Genomic DNA, 20,675 nt, shown 5'->3' with positions numbered 1-20,675 from the left:
AGAGAGGGGCTGAGGGGGATGACAGTGCAGGGAAGAGAGTGGATGGAGCTGTCTTTCTCCGTCTAAGGCAAAAGCCTTGAAGGTCTGAGTCAGTCCTTCCTGAGGCCCATCTTAAACTCAGCTTTGGGGCATCTTTATATGAAGTCCTGTCCACTCTGCTCTTGAGTCACACTCTTACAGACTCCAAAAGTTGGGACAATATCAGCATGGCAAGATCTTCCCTCATTACACCCTCTCATTCTTCTGCAGGCATTTCTCTCTCTCTCTCTCTCTCTCTCTCTCTCTCTCTCTACACACACACACACACACACACACACACACACGCGCGCGCGCGCGCACGCATCTCTGCACGCTCCCCCTTCTAACCCACTGCACAAAGCAGAGACCCATAACCTTGACTCAGACTGCTGACTGGGGAGGGTCTCTGCACACACAGCCCTGCCTGCTGCCTGTGAAGTCAACAATGGGTTTGAAGAAAGAATCCAAACACCAAGAAACTCCTGCCAGAGGTTGCAGTGGTTGCAGGACGAAAGGAGACAGAGGGCCCGCAGGGCTGCAGTCCAGGAGCAGAGAACAAAGGCAGCCATGTGGGAGATGGCCTTGCCCATGGATGACCCCCGGATCTGCCCCTCAACCTAGGACTGACAGAATCCCACTCACTCATTTCCCCCTGACTTCAGCCTTCGGAGCACCAACTGGGCTCAACTTTGGAGCCATTTTGATGTTTCAGCTCCGGAGGTCAGGACAAAGATGGGACGACTTCTCCAAAGGTAGGCCTGGTAGACAAGGCTCCTTTGGGGTGATGGAAGTGAAGATATATGATCCCTGAATCCTGGCACTTCAAGAAGCCATCAGCATTAGTGTGAATGTGCCCCAGAATCCGATTTTTCCTCCCCTAATGATGACCGCTGGGGCCTGGCTGCTGGCGGCTGGCAGCCCTACACTTCGCCTTCTGAGGTGGAGCTGAGCTAAGGCTGTGGGCGGGAGAAGGTCAACTCCAAGCCTTAACAGCTAGGCTGGGGAGGCATGCGACTGAGCCTGGTGCTGTCCCCTTCACTAAGCCCAGCACACCAGAGAAAAATAAGAAAGCTTAGGAAAGAAAGTCAAGGGGAAGGAAACGGTTGGTGAGAAAAAAAAAGAGCGAAGATTGAATTGTATAATAAAGAAAGAAGGAAACAAGGAAATGTGGGAAGTAAGGAAGACAATTGAGAAAGGATTGGAAAAAGAAGGAAATAATGAATTACAGGGAGAAAGGAAGAAAAAGAAAAACAGAAAGAAGCAAACAAATAGGAAAAAGGACAAAACAAGAAAGAAAGAAGAAAATAAAGACAGAAAAGGGGAAAAAAGGAAAGGAAAGGAAGGCAAACAGAGATCTTTGAAAAGGAAATTAACCGGTAAGAAAGGATCGGTATTTTTCTCCGGAGCAAGCCAGCCTAACCACAGCCCTGACTCGCTAGAAACCTGACATACTGGGGCAACTTAGAAGCAAACCATTAAAGTGGGGAGCAGGACCTGCCCCCCTAAGGCATCTTTCTATTTGTCTCCTTCCCCTAAAGCTTCTCTCAGAGGTGACTGCGGTCTGGTTTCAATTCAGGGGACAAAAATTAAATAACTGGCTAACTTCGGCAGTGCCAGGAAGCAGTCAGGTTGGCGTGGGGTATCAGACTTTGGGATTCGGAGATCTCAGTGCTTTGGGTAAAAGTGAGTATTTGTGGCTGTGTACACACATTTAAGTGCAAGTTAGACACATGTATAGATGCTGAACTCCGTAGCATCTGTGTGCAAGTGTGTACAATGTCAAGATCTGAGAGATTCTGTTGGCCGAGTTGCCCCAGAGGCTGTGAGGTCCAGAGCAGACCAGAGGCCCTGCTAAGCGTTCTCATCCTCCTACCTCCCTCTACTACCTGTTCGTAAATATTTTACCTTTCTGGGTCTCTGGGCATTCCGAATTTTGCCTGGAATTTCCCTGCTTTCAATTCAGCTGGGGCAGAGCCTGATGCTAATGAAGAAGAAGAAAAGCAAATCTTTTCCTCAAGTTTTAGGAAAAGAAGGATTTATCTCGGCCTCCAAAGCGAGAGGAAAAATCCTGCAATCTCTGGTGTGATTCTGTTTTCTCTGCTTAAAAAGATTTCAATACACACACTTTATTTTTATTATTTAACCCCAAAGGGAAAGACCTTTTTCCTTTTTCACTTCATTCTCAGAATTTCCCAGGTGACTTTCTTAACCTCTTGGGGAAAGTCTGATCATTTTTGCTGGAGAATCCAGGGTGCTCCTGGGGTATGCTGAGGGCTACAGCCAGGAAAGTAACCAAAGTCCCTTTTTGTTCATTTAGCATATTTTCCTTCTGCTTTCATGTGGGGACCCCTAGCGCCCCAGCCCTTGGGCTGCCCTGTGGAACCCGCTGGATCCTTCCGGTGTATTCACGGAGCTCCTGAACCCTCCTCCTCTGCATTGCTCACAGTCCCACGGGCGGAAGGAGGCCCAGCCCAGTCCTTGCTGCCTTTCCAGGATCTGGGTACCCAGGAAGGGTGAAAGGGGCCAGGGCACTGGGGTGGGTGGGATTTGTCAGGAGGAAAGCAAAGTCTGAGCCCCATTGTGGCCCGCAGCCCTGAATTTTCATGTTCCCAAGTTGAGGTAAGAAGGGGGAGCCCCAGACTTAGGCGTAGGCACAGGTCTCTCGGCACTCTGGGAAAGTTGGGGAAATGGATTAATAACAGTCCATATGTGGGTGATTCTAGCAACACAGACTTCCCCTGGATCCCAATTCAGTTGCCAAGGGCACAGGCCGAAGGGTCTTGGCCCTGTGGAGCAGGGAGGTGGGTGCCTGGCAGTGGCGGCAGGCGGGGTGGCTGTGGCGGCCCGCATGCCTTTGAACGCCAGGCCCGGACAATAGGACGGGAACAGCCTTTGCTCGTGGCCTCCGGAAAGACCGAGCCCAAGGGGGCAGGGCTGGGACCCAGACCCGCACAAAGGCTCCCTTCGCCAGTTTCAAACACTCACTTTTTCCTTCCTTTTACCTCCACTGAAGCAGAATCCCAAAGTCTGTGAAAACCCAACAAGTTATTCAGGTCTGCGTCCGAGCGGGCTCTAGTTTAACAGCTCCGGGGTTTTCGTTTATCTTGCGTAATTAGAGGCAAACATTTGTCCCACCGGGGGTCCCACTTAGGCTGATGAATTTGATTTCTTTTTTCATTAATGGGCCGTGTTTATCATACTTCTAATTATTTCAACTTTAAACACTATTCGTTCTTGTGAGGAGGTGGGAGTCGAGGCGGGAGGCTCCTTCTCCCGGGGGTATTATTTTCATTAATAATGGCAAGGATTCCGAAGCGACTCCGTCCTCTCCTCGGCTAAGGTGGGAGGTGGGCTTGGAGAGAAGTTGGGCTGGTGGGGCCCCTGAGGCCGATGGCTGTGTTCCTTTCTGCCGGTTCCCCAGACTACGCCTTGGGCTTGTCTGAAGTTTATCTCCTTCACCCCCTCCCCAGGCTTGGCTCAAACCCTTTGACGCTCTTCCCTGCAAACCTTTCTCTGATCCCAGCCTGGCCTAGCTGTCCTGGGCAGAGGCTCGGGTAGCGCTGCCCTGGCCCCCAGCTACTAACATTCAGAGAAAAAACAAGAAAGGCTGAGGTGGCTGAGGGGCACTTGGCAGTGGGGAAAAGGTCCCACCAGACTCCAAAATAGGAGGTAAGGGTGGGGAACTGGGACACTAAACTCCTGGGAAAAGCACACCAGGCAGGAAAATAAAGGAGCCGTGAAAGAGGGGGGAGGGAACCCCCAAAGCCGTATAATTCTCAATTGCTTTGGTATTTAATTTCATCGTCCCATAAATGAGGAAATATCAGTTCCCATACTAAATTTTTATCCCTGGCTGATAAATATGACGGCAAATTTTCGTTGGGTCCTCGTAAAAGGGAACGGTTTCGATCAAACTGGTGGGGAAAGACTTATGCAGATAATACAAACAGAGTGGCCATAAAGTCTCGCCCGTTTCCCGCGGGATGGGCGATGGGACAAATGGCTCCCTGGATTGACTGCTGCCCGGACTGTCCCAAGTCTCGTCTGGGGCCTAAACAGCCTAACCTTGCCCTGGGTAACCCCCATGCTGAGGCCACGGTGACCCTGCAAATGAAAATACATAACCATTTCAAAACTCCCCTGGCCGGTCCTGCAAGCAGATCACACACTCCATATTTCCTTCCTGTTTTCCCGAGGTTCAGGAACCCCTGCGTCTTCTCTCTCCACCCCTGGATGGGGGAATTCCGCGGATTTCTTTCTGCAGTCTTTTAGCAGCAGCGGGCTTGGGCCTCTCTGGAAGCTGTCTAGCCTCCTCATTCCTCCATGCCAGGGCGCTGGGCTCCAGTCCTTTCCCCGCCAACCTCCAGCGCTTCGGAAAGTCTGAACCCCAGGCTCTGTCCAGGGAAAAATGTGGGGCGACCGGAAAGACAAGTTGTTCTCCAGATTCCGTTTCCTGAGGAAGGGGTGGAGAGTTTAGTTCGCTTTGGAAGAAGGCGATGGAGAAACGGAAAGAACTATTTGAAACATATGGTTCCCCTGATTTCTTCCTTTTATTTAAAAACAACCACAAAAATAAACTGGTCTGTCTTCTTTCAAACAAGCTCCCAGCCCATTCGCTCTGTAAAAGACACTTCTCAGGGTCGGGTTTTGTTGCGTCTTGTATGCTGGTTTCCCGTGTGATACGTGACTCCTCCAAACTGGCCGAGGCTCCGCGGTTTCCCTCTTTCTTTCCCGGAAGATTCCTTGTTTTAGTGGGGGCAAGGTCAAGCGGAAAGCGAGGGCCGCCAGGGCCTGAAGTAAAGCAGCCGAACCGACTTCAAGGCCAAAGCCTTGCGGGCCCCTGAGATGGTGACCCAGGAGCCGCCACCCTGCCAGGCCCAGGCCGCAGCTCCCGGGTCGGGGATCGGGTGCCTCTGGTCTCTGGCTTCCTCCTCTCCCTACCCCGCGTCCATTCGGAACCTCCTTTCCCTAGCAGCCATGAAGTGACGGTGACCCCCTCCCTGGCCCTCACCGTCAACCCCCACAGGGAACTTGCAACTCCACCAACCTCCAGCACCGCGGCCCCCAAGCTTCCAGTTCCGAGGGCCAAGCCTAAGGAACGAGGAGGCGGGAGAGCAGAAACTTTAGTCCTGTTCGGGATTCCTTAACTTTTTTCCCCTTTCTCTGCTCATCAGATCCCCCACCGCCCCCCCCCAAAAAACCTCACTGCACTCCCACCCCCAAGGGAAGAAGCGGGGGCAGGAGCCGGGGATATGAAAAAGGGAGATGAAGAGGGGGGAGAAGTACCTGATACGTGTCTCGACCTTTTAATTTGAATTTGACTGTTTTGAGCCCGGTTGTCTCTCTCTCTCCCTCTCTCCCGCATTTTCCCCCTCTCCGCCCCCTTCTCCCCAGAAATTACAGGCTGGTTCCCAGGTAAACAAACCCCACTCTCCCCAGAACCCCTACCCCCAACCCTTTCTACCCCCCCCCCCACCGCCCCTGCCGCCCGGGGGGCGCTTCCTTTGTTCGCGGGGAAGGGCTCCGGTGCCCCTACCCCGAGGCAGCTGCTAGGTGGCGCTGTTACTCCACTCTGCGCGCTCCGCCTGCCGACAACTTGACCCCGCTGACGTCACGGCCGTCTGAATCATCAAGGCCATTTTCAAATCCCATTGGTCTAGCCGTCACATGGTGAGAACCGAATGCACGGATAATTATGGAGCCGATATTTCCCCCCCTCCCCTTCTTTTTCCTCCCTCCCCTCCAACCGCGCCCCCCCCCCTCCCGGATGGGGGAAAAAAAAGATGTCAGCTCCTCCGCTGTAGTATTGCTCCTTAAAAACCCCTCTCTCTGAAAATGACATGCCCTCGCAATGTAACTCCGAACTCGTACGCGGAGCCCTTGGCTGCGCCGGGCGGAGGAGAGCGCTATAGCCGGAGCGCAGGCATGTATATGCAATCTGGGAGTGACTTCAACTGCGGGGTGATGAGGGGCTGCGGGCTTGCGCCCTCGCTCTCCAAGAGGGACGAGGGCGGCAGCCCCAGCCTCGCCCTCAACACCTATCCGTCCTACCTCTCGCAGCTGGACTCCTGGGGCGACCCCAAAGCCGCCTATCGCCTGGAACAACCTGTTGGCAGGCCGCTGTCCTCCTGCTCCTACCCACCTAGTGTCAAGGAGGAGAATGTCTGCTGCATGTACAGCGCAGAGAAGCGGGCGAAAAGTGGCCCCGAGGCAGCTCTCTACTCCCACCCCCTGCCGGAGTCCTGCCTCGGGGAGCACGAGGTACCCGTGCCCAGCTACTACCGCGCCAGCCCGAGCTACTCGGCGCTGGACAAGACGCCCCACTGTGCCGGGGCCAACGACTTCGAAGCCCCTTTCGAGCAGCGGGCCAGTCTCAACCCGCGCGCCGAACATCTGGAATCGTCTCAGCTGGGGGGCAAAGTGAGTTTCCCTGAGACCCCCAAGTCCGACAGCCAGACCCCCAGCCCCAATGAGATCAAGACGGAGCAGAGCCTGGCGGGCCCAAAAGGCAGCCCCTCGGAGAGTGAAAAGGAGAGGGCCAAAACTGCCGACTCCAGCCCAGACACCTCGGATAACGAAGCGAAAGGTAAGGCCGCCTGGGCCGCGGGCGCCACTGGGACGTTCGGGCACTTGGTCTTCGCGGCCGGGGAGGGGGGCAGGGGAGAGGGTTGGGCCCAGAAGGCCCCTGACGATTTCGGGAATGCGACCCCGGCTTGAGACTAGTGTCTGCTAAGTTCCAGGCTGGTGGCGCGTCACTTAGCTGGGGAAGGTAAGCGGCGACGTGGAGGTGCGGGCCCGGCCCCGGCCGGGGGTGCTAAGGCGCCGGCGGTGCGCACCGCGGGCAGCCTGCAGTCGCAGTGTGCTGCCCGGGACCGGTGTCTGTTCTTGGGCGCGTGCTGACTGTGCTTTGCTTTCTCAATGCTGGTGTCCTGGGGAGCTGATGTCCCCCAGCTCAGGTCAGAGGCTTGCAAAAAGCTTAAAATGGCGATCTTGGGCCAGGGACTAGAGAAGGCTGGGGGAATGAAGGGTTTCTCTCTACTGCGTTTTCCCAGTTGAAAATTGTTTCCTGCGAGACGCGATTTGTTGTTTGTGGGTCTGAATTGTGCGTGCGGTTTGGGCTCCTGCGGTTTTTGGCTCGGCCGGGGGCCTTGGGCAGCGAGGCTGGGGCCGGAAGAGGTGGAGGTGAAGGGCTGCCCGCCACGTCCCTCCCTCCTCCAGATGCCTGGCTTGGATGGCGTTGGAACAGGGTATTTGGAATGTTGTAAGTTTTCTGTTTCCTCTTTTAATTTTTTTTCCATTTTTTTCTAGTTAAATTATCTTTTTTCATTGGTTTCCAAAAACAGCTTACAAATGAGTGGTTGGGAAATTTCTGTGTGCGTGGCAAGAGGTTTTCTCCTGAAAGAGAATGTGGCTTTGGTTGGATTTCATTGTAATTTTGGTTGGAGAGAAAAAGCCCAGCCAGAGTTCAAGCTCAGGGTTCAAGATTCATTTCTGCTATAGGAGCTGGGGGCCTTCAGGATCTTTCTCTGACACTTGGGGAAAGAATGTGGAGGAAACGGGGGCAGGGGAGGGAAGCCGAGGGGAAACGACTTTTCCCGAAAAGTTGGAGCAAAGAGCATCAGAAAAAGGCCCAACCAACGGGGAAGAATAAACCTGTTCCCCATAACACTGGCTACTGGCGGCAGAATATGAGGGGCTCATTGGGTGTAAAGGTAGATGAAATATGGAGAGCGGAGCAGGCTGGGGGCGGCCTGGATCTCCTGGTGCTTTGTATATGGATGCGACGCACACGCATGCCTACGGGCGACCTGTGTCACACTCACACACACCCATATTGCATGCTCCTCGCACACTCACGCATGCCCGCTCACACATGCACAAGCACTCTTTTGGCGGGCAAGGGCAGAGCCTCATCCTCTTGAGTCTGCAAAGGTGGCCTTGGCAAATCAGCCCAGTAGAGACACTGACTGAAAATGAGCACGGGTGTGTTCCTGAGGATAAAGGGGAGAGTGAGGTGCCCACAGCCTCAAAGGCTTTCCTGTGGCATGTGTACAGTGTGAAGGTTTTAATCTTATACCCTCTCTACAGACCCTGAGCTTGGTTAGGGCACAGATTTGGGGCAGGAAAAGCTGCATTCTAGCCCTACCAAAAGCAAAGTCAAGGTTAACAAGTTCACCTCTTAACTCGACCTGCACCCATTCCCGCATGTTCTCCTTTTCCTCTAGCTGTCCTCACAACAACCTAATCCCTCCCACCCCAAGAAATCCCTCTCATCCTGTACCCTGTCTGTACCCTTCTTTCCCCTCTTCGTGTTTTGGTGTCTCCACCAGGCCAAAGGCAAGAGAGCTTTTGGCTAAACTTCCCCATTTATAATTTCTCTTGCCCCCCCCCATCTCCAAACCTAACAACCCCATTAAGAAATTAAACAGGACATAGTTAGATGTGGAGAGCCTGTAAACAATGTGGCAAGAAGCTGCAGGTGCAGAGTCAGGAGAGAAAATTAAGAACATTCAGATTCTTTAGACTGCAGCCTCAAGTTTGCATTTTTTATGTGTTTTCTGGTTCCTCTTAGGCCACTGCCCCAACCCACCCCCATCAAGATAAGATCCAGGAACCTGACAGCCTCATTTGGCATAGGGAGGAGAGAGAGCTCAGAGCCATCAGCAGGGTCCTTTGCTGGGTGCCCTCTTGATTCTTTGGACTTTGTATTTTACCCTTAAAAAGATGATCAGGTTCCCTTCTGCTGCTTGAGAAGTAAGACTGGTCCATTTCAGCAAGAATGTGTGTCAGGGAGAGGGGCTGCCAAGATCATGGGAAATACACAGTATTCTATGGTATCTCCTTATATAAATAGACACGTGTACATATCTATGGGTGTGTACTTACGTGTATAGTTGTGTGTATCTCCACAGGTACACATGTGTACTTGCAGGCATACACATATACGTATGCACAGTCTGGGCAGGGGGTTTCTAGGAGGCTGCATTTCCTCAGGATATGTCTCTCCCTTGCCCTTAGGTCCTTTGACCAGGAAAGTTTTTTGAGAACCCTTCGGGATGCCCCAGCTTTGTTGCCCCTGACCTCTGCTGCTCTCACAAGCTCCCCTGTCTCAGCTACACATACCTGGGGGAAATGATTAAGAGAGGAAGAGATGGCAGTGAGAGACTTAAGTAAGCAGAGTCACTCTGTGGCAGCTCAGGTTGGCGTTAGAGCTGGGGGCCCAGTGCAGGGACCACTGCAGTGGCCTCTGGCCACAGATCCTAGAACAAAGTCCCTCCACTGAGTTGAAACAGGTCAAAGCTCTCTGGGAATTTCTCTGTGCTGTGGGTGGACTCTGCTCTGGTCTGGGGCCTGGAGAATGCTTTTCCATCTGGTTGGATTTTTCGAGACCTGGAATGGAGCAGAGAGAAGGGGGGACCTGGCAAGTTTAGGGAATCCACCAGGGTCAGCCAGCTGGGGGAAAATGAGGGTACTCAGGATCTTTTAGGTTAAGGTGAACTTGGGTAATTTAAATATAATAAACACTTGGAGGCAAGAACTTCCTCCCTTTATCTCCCAAGTCTAAACCCCAAAGCAATTGTAAGAACCCTGAGCCTAAGAGGACCCCACAGCCAGGCCCCTGGGGCAAGAGCGGCTCCCCTGTGCTCCCTCAGCCACCCCACAGCAGGCTGGCAAAGGCTGCAGCACTAAGAGGGTTTTCGTCTTCGAGGGATACTTATGTAAATAATGTTATTTTTAACAGAGGAGATAAAGGCAGAAAACACCACAGGAAATTGGCTGACAGCAAAGAGCGGAAGGAAGAAGAGGTGCCCCTATACTAAACACCAGACGCTGGAATTGGAGAAAGAATTTCTGTTCAATATGTATTTGACGCGAGAGCGCCGCCTGGAGATTAGCAAGACCATTAACCTTACAGACAGACAAGTCAAAATCTGGTTTCAAAATCGCAGAATGAAACTCAAGAAAATGAACCGAGAGAATCGGATCCGGGAACTGACCTCCAATTTTAATTTCACCTGAGCGCGCGGCCTCTCCTCCTCCCTTCCCCCTCCTTCCTTTCCCCGCCCCTCCTCCCTTTGTGCCTGGTGATATTTTTTTTCCCTCCCTGAGTATAAATGCAACGCGCCTGCAAAAAAGGCAAAGACCTCAGACTCTCCTTCCAAGGGACCTATGGTTCGTGCTTCAAAGATGCTTCCACTTAAAGCATGAGAAATGGGGTGCCGGGGTGTGGGGTGTGGGGTGTGCCCTCATAGATGGGGGTGGGAGTGTGGCTGGTGTGTGTGTCAAACCCTCACTCACCCACGCACTTACACACAGCATTCTGTTCTCCATGCAAAGTTAAGATCGAATCCACCCGCTTGAGGGGAAAAGAGGAAAAAAAATAACCAGAGAGGGTCTGTAATCTCGCAGAGCACAGACAGAATTGTTCCTTCCTTGCTGCATTTCCTCCTTAGAATCATAGACGTTTTGGAAAGTTCGGCTAGTGTTCCTGTGTTTGTCGTAGCACCCAGAGCCTCCACCAAACCCTCTCCGTATATTTACCTCCCAGTCGCTCTGAGAATCTGCTTGAAGTCTCGTATTTGTACTGCTTTCTGCTTTTCTCCCACCCCTCCCAGCACCCCCACGTCCTCCATCCACTAACATCTCAGAAATTTCATCCAGAGGAACAAAACAATTAAGAATAGAACATAGCAAAGAAAAGACAGAATGCCCCCCCCAATATTGCCCCGTCCCTGTCTGGGAGTTGTGTTATTTAAAGATATTCTGTATGTTGTATCTTTTGCATGTAGCTTCCTTAATGGAGAAAAAAATCCGAATAAATTTCCAGAATCATAATCCTCAAATGGGTGGTTTTTTGTTTTTAGTGTTTTTAGCGACACCCCCCTCCCCCGAAGAGGCTGAGTGTGTGGATGTGTGTGTTTTGTGTTTGACTCATCTCCTAGAGCCTTTCTAGAACGTCTCTTGGCGGGTTTAATGTAAGTGAGAGACCATAACGTTGATTTAAATATTATCCAGGTGACCACAATAAGTCAAGGTCATAAAACAGTAATGTCAGGACGGTCTTGGTGCGCGCGAGAGGTGGATTTTATGATCTGCAAATATAATGTGGTGCTGCAGTAAAAGATGCATTTAAAGGTGACTGGAGGAGGGAAAGAGGCAGAGAGCAAACTGCAATCTTGAGGAGCAGACGGATCTGATTGCCCGGGGTGCTGTGCTGGGCGCACCCCACTGCTGCTGGGGGGCACCCCAAGAGCCCCCACCCATCCAAGGAGAGGAATAAACTTAACCGCTGGAGGGGCAGGAGGAGCTCAGCCCCCCCAACCTCGACAGCAGCTAACAGAAACGCCAGTAGCAGCAGGAGGAGGAGGCAGCGACAAGGTAAGAGAAGCGGTTTCTTGTTCTTCTCTTGGCGGCGGAGTGGGGACGAGCGGTGTCCCCAGGTGCCCGGCGTGCAGCGGACAGAGCCTGGAGGAAGGTGTTTAGGGCATCCGTGCTTGCCGAGAGCCCAGGCTTTCCTTGTGGCCGCTGGCAGCAGAGGGCAGCGACTGGGAGCTCCCTCTCCTCCCCTCCCTGGCCCATTGCCGTGGGGGTTCCCACAGTTAAAGGGATAAATTGATGGTTTTTGGCTTCTTTATCTTTTCGGGCACTTTGGGTCTCCTCGAGGTCGACATTCCGGTCTAGGTGTTGCTAAGTCTGGTCGTCTTTTGGTGGGGGAGGGGGAGTACAGAGGTTTGAAGCTTGAAGCTTAGGTTTTCCTGCTTTTTGCTGGTTTGGGTGTGAGCCTCGTCCAGGCTCTTGTTCCCTGTGCTCCCTGGCTGTAGGGCTTTGCCAGGCAAGTGGCCTGATTGGAAGTGGCTCCAGAGCACAGGGCTGTGATTCAGCCGCCCATATTCGCTGAGAAGCCTAAACCGAGCTGAGAGGGAGCGGATCAGAGGAGTCTAGGAGGGAAGCGCAGGAGAGCCAGATGGACAAGACAGGGGACCCAGCTCCAGAGTGGAAGGAAGATCCAGCTTCCCCCAGGGCCAGGGCCAGATGCAGGGGAATAACTCCACTGCGGTGCTGCGGGTGGGGCGGGGATTTGGCGGCTATCAGTCCCATTTCACCAGATTTTTCCTGAGCGATTTGCTTAGACCAGAAACTAATAAAGGCAGTCAGACCCCCTACCCACCCAGCAACCCAAAGTCTACTCTCGAGTCCTTAGGGAGGTTGTGGGGGCGGAAAGGGGGACGGGGCTGAATTTCTTCCTTCCCCAACCCCCTTCCCTTCTCCTCCGGATAGATGCAAAGCTGAATCTCCCGCCCTGCTTGCTCAGCTGATCTGTGGCTTAGGTAGTTTCATGTTGTTGGGATTGAGTTTTGAACTCGGCAACAAGAAACTGCCTGAGTTACATCAGTCGGTTTTCGTCGAGGGCCCCAACCCACCTCTCCCACTCCTACCCTCCCCAGTGGGACTGCCCCACTGCCCCCTCCCAGATAGAGCAAAGTGGGTGCAGACCAAGGAGGGCAAGCTGAGTGGGGCCGCAGAACAAGTCTGGAGAACCCTGCTTTATTCGATCCTCTCCTCAACCTGTCCTAATCCCTGTGACTAAGGGAGAGGAGTTTTCCTGCAGCTATTGTCTCCTGGGCCCAGCTGATGGAGACAGACAAAGAGGGTCCAGCCAATTCCAAGAAAATTCAGGAGTTTGAGTAAGAGGTGGCCTGGTGGGCCAGCTCAGTTGGGCAGCAGGGTGGGGCAGAGTCATTAGCAGAGAGAGGAGCACAGAAAGAGAAGAGGGTCTCTGGCATGGCTAGCTTCTCCCCCCTACCACCTCCAGGTGACTGGGGTTCGAGATTCCCCTTAGAAAAGTGGGGTACCTGGAGGTCCCAAGAGTTGGGGAACTCTGAGTGCCAGCCCAGCCATTTTCCCTTCCCCTTCTATAGCTCCATCTCCAGGGGAAAGATACATTTGGGGTGTTAGTAGGTTAGAGGAAAGCCATCAAGTCCAAATAGAACCCCCCACACACGCACATGCAACTGGGAGACATCAGGGCAAAAACCTGACTCTGGTCTCTGTTGAGTCATCTGTGGCCCGTAGGCCTCGGTCTCTGTGTCTGTGACTGTCAGGCAGCTGCCTGTCTGCGCTCTGTGGAAATGTCCGGGTGAACAGAGGCTGCCCGTGCCCACCATTGATATGTTGGTGGAAAGGTTGTTGGCTGATGCCAGGGCGAGGAGGGGAGGAGAATGGGGTAGAGGAAGATCTGAGCAGTGTGAAAGTTTGCAAAGCTTATTCTAGTCCCTTCCGCCTCTGGTTCTTCAATTCTGGCCCTGACTGCTACAGAGAAAGTTCTCAAAAGAGGTTTCTTTGCCTTTGGGGGAGGGGGGAATAAATGGGGGAGGAGTTAGGGAGACTGAGGAGATACACCCCTGTTCTCAGAGATACTGGGGAAAAGAAGCCAAAAGAAAGAGGTCAGGTTCTTGGTTCTATTACTTTGAAATTATTATGATTATTGAAACATTATAAACTTCTAAACAGGGAAACAAAATTATGTCCCTGTAACAAGATATATACATGGAGTTCTATATTCTCACAGTCATCTGCTGGGAGGGATATATGTGACCTTGTATTAGTGTAGGGCTCTGTGCCTATCTGTCTGCCCTAGGCTCTCTTAAATACCCTGTATATTTTTATATGCATACACATTTATTTTCTCTCTCTCTCTCTTATGCAAACATTTATTTTGAGTCTCAAAGAAGCTGGAGGAGAAAATGGGAATAGAGCTTCTCAGTCTCCCTAGCTGAATTGTTGGTCTGTCTGTCCCCCATCCCTTTGTGGGCGAAAAAATTTCTTTTCTTGGAGAGAAGTATTCAAACCTCTCTATGGCTCCCAGGGAAATGGGGAAGTTTCCAGAGAGTCAGGCCAGCCAGTGGGAGGCAAGCAAGGGGCTCCCCTGGTTTGGGAGCTCCTAGCAGCCTCTGAGTCTTCAGGCTGCCCCAGGCACACAGTCAGTCGGGGTGAAGGGTGGCCCAGGCAGGGACTGGGTGCTGAGGAGCATTTGGCTTGGAGATAGTGTCCCTGATGGGCCGAAATTCACCAATGAACGACTTCTGTGTTTTGGGTCTCTGTGCCCCCATTTCGGTTTCAGAGCTGTTGGGCTTATGGGTAGGAGGTTATAGAGCCAGGGGTTGAGGTGTCTCCTCCCCAAATCCGGAGAAATGGAGCGAGGTCTCATAGGGCTAAGGTGAGGGCCAGTCTGGTGGTCAGAGTCCACCCCGGCCGGAGGCCGTGGATCATGGCTAAGGCGATGGTAATTATTTATTCGCTTCGCTGGAAGGGAGTCTTCAGAAGGAACAGCGTGAAGAGAAGAGAAAAAAATTATCTCTCTCGTCTGCGGATATTAAGATGGATTTTTATTTCTTAAAGGACCCTCCCCGCCGAGAGCGCATAAGCGTAAACTTAATATATGCTCCGCAGCCCAACTCCAGAAATCGCAATAAAAGTTAAAACCTCCCCTACTGGTTTTTTTTAATTATGATATGAGAAAGAGGAGCAGGATTTATAGAGCTGAACTCTCGGTGTGTGAGTGTTTGAGACTTGCGGGAGAAGGAGGAAAAGGCAAGAGCTCGCCCAGGCGAGCCTTGGTCTCTGAGATCTCTCGTCCGCTGCTGGGGCTCCGGCTTAGCCCGGAAGATCCGCTGTGGCTTCTGTGGGACCTGGACCCGGCCCACCGCCTAGCTCCGTCTCGGAGATGCAGCCCTTCCCGAGAACAGGTGAAGGAGGCGGCGACAGCAGGGACTGGGGGCTGCGGGTGGGAATGCCAGGGCTCAGGGCTTTGTGTGGGTCCTGCAAGGAGCGAGGTTCGAAGTCCTGGGCCGGGCCGCAGCCCGCGTGTGGCCCGGAGGGCGGCGTGGCCAGGAGGGGTGTCCGGGCCGGGCGCGAGAGCACCAGCAAGGTGGATTGTGTGTGGACTTTGGCCGCAGACAGAGCAGAGCGGGCTCCCGGGCTGTGGCCGGCGGCGAGGCGGGCAACCGGATGTTGAGTCTGTAGGAAGGACCTTGAGGTCTGCTGGGTGTTTGGGCTGCCCTGGGGGGCGGCGGCCCAGAGTGTGGAACACGCGGCGCGTGGGGCGCGGCGGTCAGCGTGGGCGAGGCAGCAGGCCCCGCACACCTCTGCAACTACCGGGCCTTGTTCGGGACGTCTGAACTGAGGCCGACCAATGGTCAGAACATGAAAAATAAATGCCGTGAGGGTCTTTCTTTTCTTTTCCACGTAAGAGGTCCTTTCTTTTATCAACCTTTCGGAGATACCTGGATTTGGTCCAGAGCAGGTTGCCCGCGGGAGGGCCCCGCTAGCGGCAGCGCGCGAGGGAGGGAGAGAGAGGGAGGGCGAGAAGGAGGGAGGGAGGGAGGGAAGGAGGGCGGGCGGCGGCGGCCGTGGTGGCCGGGGCTTCCCTCCCCAGGCGGGAGGCGGCTGCCCTGCAACTGCGGCCGTGGGGAGCGGAGGAGCAGGTAACGAAGGAGCTTCCGAAGCGGGATTGGACCAAGCCAGAGGGACCGAGTCTTCTGGGTCTCTCTGCCTGAGGCCTTGGAGGGAGAGAAGGTAGGGAGATCGGCGCCCTCCGGGCCTGGAAAAGAGGCCTCGGGAAATGTTGAACCTGTCTGTGATCTCAGGCTCACACTCATGTTGTGGGTCTGTCTGCCGCAGGAGATGCGGTTTGCCTTTCTGTCTGAGACGCCCCAAACCCTGGGCTCTCCTTCCCAAGGCTGGAAAAAATCGGGAAAATACGGCGGAATTTGCACTTTCATTCATTGGGTTCTCTGCAACCCAGCAGGGCTGGTTAAGTTGCCCCCAAGTTGGAAGGGCGCTTTGCTTCTGCTTTCTGGATGCAGAGTCCTCTGACTCCCTCCGCCACGGGCTGAGTTTCCGGCTCCAGGTTCGCGTGTCGCCCAGAGGTTTGAGGCCAGACAGCTCGCAGTCGGGCAGGGAGGGCGGGGGAGAGACGAGCGGCTCTGGCCCCTTAATTGTACTTCGGACCCGTATTGTCTCTCCTTTCGCCACCTCCGCTTCCTCAGTCTGGGCTCCAAAGTCACTGCAAATTTCCTTGCGACACATACATCACACTAAAAGATCAGGTAACAAGGCGCTCAGGGCCATTGGGGCTCCGGGCAGGGCAGGGAGCGGCTCTAGCTCTGGGGCGGCTCCCCCTCCAGCCACTCCCCAGGCTGGAAAGCCAGATCGTGTAGGGGGAGCCGGAAATAGCCCCGTTTGCTGCGGAGTGGCAGGGCGGGGGCGCCGGCGGGAATGCAGGGCCGGCAGGCCGTGGCGTTGAGAGGGCCACGTTCACAGGCCCTAGGGATTTCACTCCTGCTGGGCTTGGGGACCTGACTCCTGGTGTGCAGGGATCCCGGATACCCACCTGGGGTGGGGGCAGGACGCGGGTCTCCTCGCCGCCGGCCAGGAGAGCTCAGTTTCTGCTTCCAGCGCAGGCCTTAGCTAGGAGGAGTTGTGTGTGGGTGTGTTTTTCCCAACAAAGAGGGATCAGGAGAGAGAAGGGGGGAATGTAGAGGGGAACCGGGGAGGGGGCGGGGAGGGGGAGAGGGCAGTGGAGAGGTGAAATGAGCCCATTTCAGGGGGAGAAGGAAAATGAAAGCAAATGGAGTACGGCCTTCTCCGCGCAGGGCGGGTGCTGAGGAGCCGGGAGCGGGCTCCCTGCCTGAGGCAGCCGGGATGGCCCGCTGGGGGCGCCGGGAAAAGCGTGTTTTAAATTTAATCCGAACTTGACGGTGTGGATTGAACCGGAGGGAATTTAAATCACTAAAAGGAAGGCTCGGGGCAGGGGGAGGGGACGACTCTAACCTGTCTTTCTGTCTGTCCTTCCCACGGTGCTAGTTTGGTTGTGGCCGCAGCTGCCCAGGTTTCAGGTGATGGAGTAAGGGTGCCCCTCCCTCTCAGGGGTCTCTCCGGTGCCCAGCGAAGTCTTCTGGGGGTGGGAGGGAACTCTAGGAACCAGAGTGACTGTACAGCTGCGAGCTAAAGCTGGGGTTTCCCCCTCCCCAACAAGAACTCCCAGGGGCCTTCAGTTTCTCGGTTTGCCCCAGCCGCCCTGAGGAAAATTGGAGAGAGTGGTGTGCGTGAGGGGGAGTCTGGAGTATGGCAGAAGATTCAGAAGTAACTGAACCCCAGAAGACAGACCTTCCTTCTTGGTACCCCAATATCCTTTGTACCCCACCCCCCACCTACAAACCTGGATTTGAGGGAAATCTGCAGGTCCGCTTCAAAGCCCTGGTCTGTCACCCCCCCCCCCGCAAATGTGGAGAATGGGGGCTACAGGCCACATGCAGTTGTGGACCTGCGAGACCTCCGCCCAGTGGACTCTGGGACTCCCAGCCTCTTCTAGCCCCCCTTCCCAAGGCCGCCTCTCTCTGCAAGGCACAGGGAAAATGAGGCATTGGCTGGGAGGGGGCTGTGGGCGAGGCCTGCTTCCTGATCCACAGCCGTGCCTGCCTCTGAGTGGGAAGGGTTCGGAGTTCCTGCTCCCGGAAAAAAAAAAAGAAAGAAAGAAAGAAAGAAAGCGACAACCTCCTCCTTGGTTTCACAGGGGATTTGATGGCAGCAGGGATCCTCACTGCCCGCTGCTGCTGCCTCCGCAGAGTGGGCAGGCAGGGTGCGCAGGCAGCTCAAGAGTTGAAAAGAAGGCGGTGTTCGAAGGGGTAGAAGAGAAGGGGGCGTCTCTTTACGGCCCCAGTGTCTACTTGAGGGACTCTCCCAAATAGCAGAGGCCCATAGGAGAGGCTCCTTAGGGACTGTTTCCTCCAGGAAAGCAGAGGCTGGGGCAGATGGCCCTGTTGCCTGGAGAAGACGTGAAGAAGCAGGCATGAAACCTCTTTCCTCTTCTGTTTCTTCGCTCCTTGACTAGGGCATGGCTCAGCCCCAGCCGCCTGGGTGGCTGTCTGGGCCAACACCGGGTTCTATATCAGGCAGGCTTAGTGTACCCCCCAGAGCCGGAGGGGAGGGTACACTCTGGGAGGGGCCGGAGAGGAGGCCTCTTCAGCCTTTGTGTCCAGACAGAAGTGGCCGCCGCGCCCGGAGCCGGTCCCGCGGCAAAGGCCCGGCAAGCCAGCGGACTGCACAATGCCACGGCTGCTCCTCCAGCTCGCCCCCTGCCCCGTCTTGCCTGCCTACGGCCTCCCTTCCTCCGCCTCCCTCTCTGCACGCCTGCCTTTCTGGGCTCTCCTATCTCTTTTCATCTTGCCTTTCTTCTTTAATTCGCTCCCCTTTTTCTTTCTATTCTGATGCTCGGTCTCCTTCTTTCCTCTCTTGGGCCTGCCTCCACGTTTCAGTTTGTCTGTCTCAGGCTGTCTCGGGTTCAGTCTCTCTCAGGCTCTGTCCCTTGATGTCCTCTTGGTCGTAGTCTGGCCCCGGGCCCAGCTGAGGGCTAAACGTCTCTGCTCCACGCTGCCAGCAGCCGCCCAAGAGTCGGCCGGGTCCTCAGCTGCCCTGGGCTGGGGGAGGTGCTGACTGCACTGGGGATTTGGAGAAAGCCTCGGCAGGGGGACTGGAACCTCCTGTCTTTTCCTTGAACTAGTGAGGGAGATTTTTTGATTGACAGCTAACCCAACTCCATCAAGGCCAAAGAGATATTCTGTTTCTTGTTATAAGTTGGGTTTCCCAGCTCAGTGGAGCTCAAGGGAGGGGAAGACAGTGGCGCCAAGGAGCTGAACCCCCAAGTCGCCTCTCCCCAACCAAACACATCCCTCATCCTCCCCCATGCGTTGAAATCCCAGCCCCGTTAAACCACCCCGTTAGACCGAAAAGGAAAAGGAAAGAACAGGCGAGGGGGAGGAGCAGGGAGTTAGGAGGGGGCCTATGGAGCTGAGGTCGGTGCTGCCAGCTGCAGCTGTCTCCCCCCAACTTTCTTCCCCCAAAAACACATACTATGCACACTCTCCCCAGCCCTTCTCCACCCCAGAGGAGAAAGATCCATAGAGATGCAGGAGAAAACTAGCCCCCACCCCCACCCCTGGCATTTGGTCCCCTCCTGGGGACAGGAGGGGGAAAGAAGGGCAGGCGTGGCTGGGTCTGGGAAGCCTCCTACCCTGCTGCCTCCAGAGTCTGCATCTGTCTCAGCCTATTTTCCTTGGCCACAGACTGGGACTCTTCCTTTCTGATCCTGAAATTGCACCCCTCCTTCAAACTCACTCTGCCCTGCCTAACTGCACCATATCTGTGGGGGCATCACCTGTCTCCCCCCTCCAGCCAACCTCCCATGCCCCTCTTCTGCACCCACACTGAGGATTTCCTGCTTGGCTAAAGCCCCCCTTTACTACACCACCATGGGACAGTCTGATGGAAAGCAGAGGGCTGGGCACAAATCCCCAGTTGAAGGAGGAGGGTAGCAACCAACTTATTGGGGGGAGGAATCCAAGTTGTCTGATATTCCTCTACAATCACACTGCCCCCTCTGGAATTCCTGCATCCGACCCCAAAGAAATTGCTTTCTCCCGTCCCTCCGTTGCTTTTTTCCCGTTCCAAAAACAGCCTACAATTTTATTTAATGAAAGACACATTTATGAACAATCAAATGATCCTCATAAAAATTTTATTGAAGGACGTAAAAACAAGCTACTTGCCCACGACCGAGGTCGCTCTCTCGCCTTGCCCGCTCTCACCCTGGCTCTCTGTAGACAGAGCCCGGGAGTGACTTCTTTTTTGGGGGGTGGGGGTAGGGGAAGTGTCGCAGAGGTGGAGCTGGGGGCGAAGGAGGCTGAGCAGGAAGATGGGGTGGGGACACCCCACTTAAGTTGTGTAGATCTCTCCTCCACTTCTTCAAGCTGGCAAAGAAAGATAAATACAGACAATAAGTTTAAAATACAGGCGCCTGTATATCTGTGCCAAAGCAAGGAGAAGACTTCTGAGGCTGCTGTAAAGGTGTATGAGATCCTGAGGTTCTACCCCTCCCACCCAGGAACCACCTTCCCCAGGCTTCCCCTTCCCCAGATTTGGGGGGCTGAGTTGGCCAGTGGCAGAAGAACGCTCCCCTTCCCTCCTTCCCTCCCTCCATCCCAGCTTCCCTAGTCCCCTCCCACCCTCCCTCCCTCACCGCTACCGCTGCTCCTGAAAGAAATACATACATACACACTATTTAAAAACGCATTTTTAAAAGCCACGTTCCGAACTGACAATCGCTGATCTCGGCTCGCGCAGACACTGCGGGAGCGTCGGGACCGACAGAGACGGATTACGTCAAGAAATAGTTCCTCCACCTACCTCGGTCGGCCTCCCCGCCCCTGCGGGGCTCCAGCGCCCAGCTCGGCCCTGGGGTCCGGGAACCCTGGCTTCGGGGACGGGCATTTTCACCCCATTTAAAAATCCTCATGGTTGGGGGAGGCCAACTGCTTATGGGTGGGCATGGGCACAGGGGCTTCCCAGATGAGCTACGAGCCGTCCTGAGGGGGTGACCGGTGCCTTGGGTCCAGAGTTCCGGACCCCCAGGAAATCGCAGGTCGCGGGGAACAGCGGAGAGAAGGGGGTGGGAGAGGGGGAAAAAAAACCAAGGAAAAAAAAAGCCCCTGCGCATTGATCCGCGCCGTATTTTTGGGTAAATACGATCACGTGGGGGCCGGGGAGCCAATGAGCTGCGGGGAAAAGGCTGGAAAAATAATTACCTGCCTTGATTGTTC

General features: G+C 54.5%; 3 protein-coding genes and 1 long non-coding RNA gene across 6 annotated transcripts in view; 2 read left to right on the top strand and 2 right to left on the bottom strand.

Annotated features, from left to right (window-relative positions):
* Positions 1 to 3,183: 3,183 nt before the first annotated feature.
* On the bottom strand, positions 3,184 to 5,552 carry LOC144577610 (uncharacterized). Its single transcript, XR_013521855.1, has 2 exons — positions 5,305 to 5,552; positions 3,184 to 4,471 (listed from the first exon to the last, which is right to left on the bottom strand). It is a non-coding gene; the product is annotated as an uncharacterized LOC144577610 (long non-coding RNA).
* A 184-nt stretch (positions 5,553 to 5,736) lies between these two features.
* On the top strand, positions 5,737 to 10,862 carry HOXC10 (homeobox C10). Its single transcript, XM_035256565.3, has 2 exons — positions 5,737 to 6,604; positions 9,761 to 10,862. The coding sequence occupies exons 1-2, from the start codon at positions 5,854 to 5,856 to the stop codon at positions 10,036 to 10,038; spliced, it is 1,029 nt and encodes a 342-aa protein (XP_035112456.1). The 5' UTR covers positions 5,737 to 5,853; the 3' UTR covers positions 10,039 to 10,862.
* Positions 10,863 to 14,384: 3,522 nt separating this feature from the next.
* On the bottom strand, positions 14,385 to 20,526 carry LOC103795248 (uncharacterized). Of its 3 annotated transcripts, none has more exons than XM_078336502.1 (3): positions 20,263 to 20,526; positions 16,852 to 19,826; positions 14,385 to 16,488 (listed from the first exon to the last, which is right to left on the bottom strand). In XM_078336502.1, exon 3 carries the CDS (start codon positions 16,105 to 16,107, stop codon positions 14,674 to 14,676), a length of 1,434 nt encoding a protein of 477 aa, XP_078192628.1. In that variant the 5' UTR covers positions 16,108 to 16,488; positions 16,852 to 19,826; positions 20,263 to 20,526; the 3' UTR covers positions 14,385 to 14,673. The 3 variants fall into 3 exon arrangements, with proteins under 3 accessions (XP_078192628.1, XP_078192630.1, XP_078192629.1); XM_078336504.1 differs by lacking the exon at positions 20,263 to 20,526 and adding an exon at positions 20,127 to 20,204; XM_078336503.1 differs by lacking the exon at positions 20,263 to 20,526 and adding an exon at positions 20,131 to 20,204.
* Positions 15,438 to 20,675, top strand: part of HOXC4 (homeobox C4) — a 60,388-nt gene continuing 55,150 nt past the window's right edge. The window contains exon 1 of the mRNA XM_035256567.3: positions 15,438 to 15,594. The gene's annotated coding sequence lies outside the window, so the exon portion shown is untranslated. The remainder of the gene's footprint in view (positions 15,595 to 20,675) is intronic.

This window comes from Callithrix jacchus, chromosome 9 (genome assembly GCF_049354715.1).
Source record: "Callithrix jacchus isolate 240 chromosome 9, calJac240_pri, whole genome shotgun sequence".
NCBI lineage: Eukaryota > Metazoa > Chordata > Mammalia > Primates > Cebidae > Callithrix > Callithrix jacchus.
This window is presented reverse-complemented; position numbering and strand designations above follow the sequence as displayed.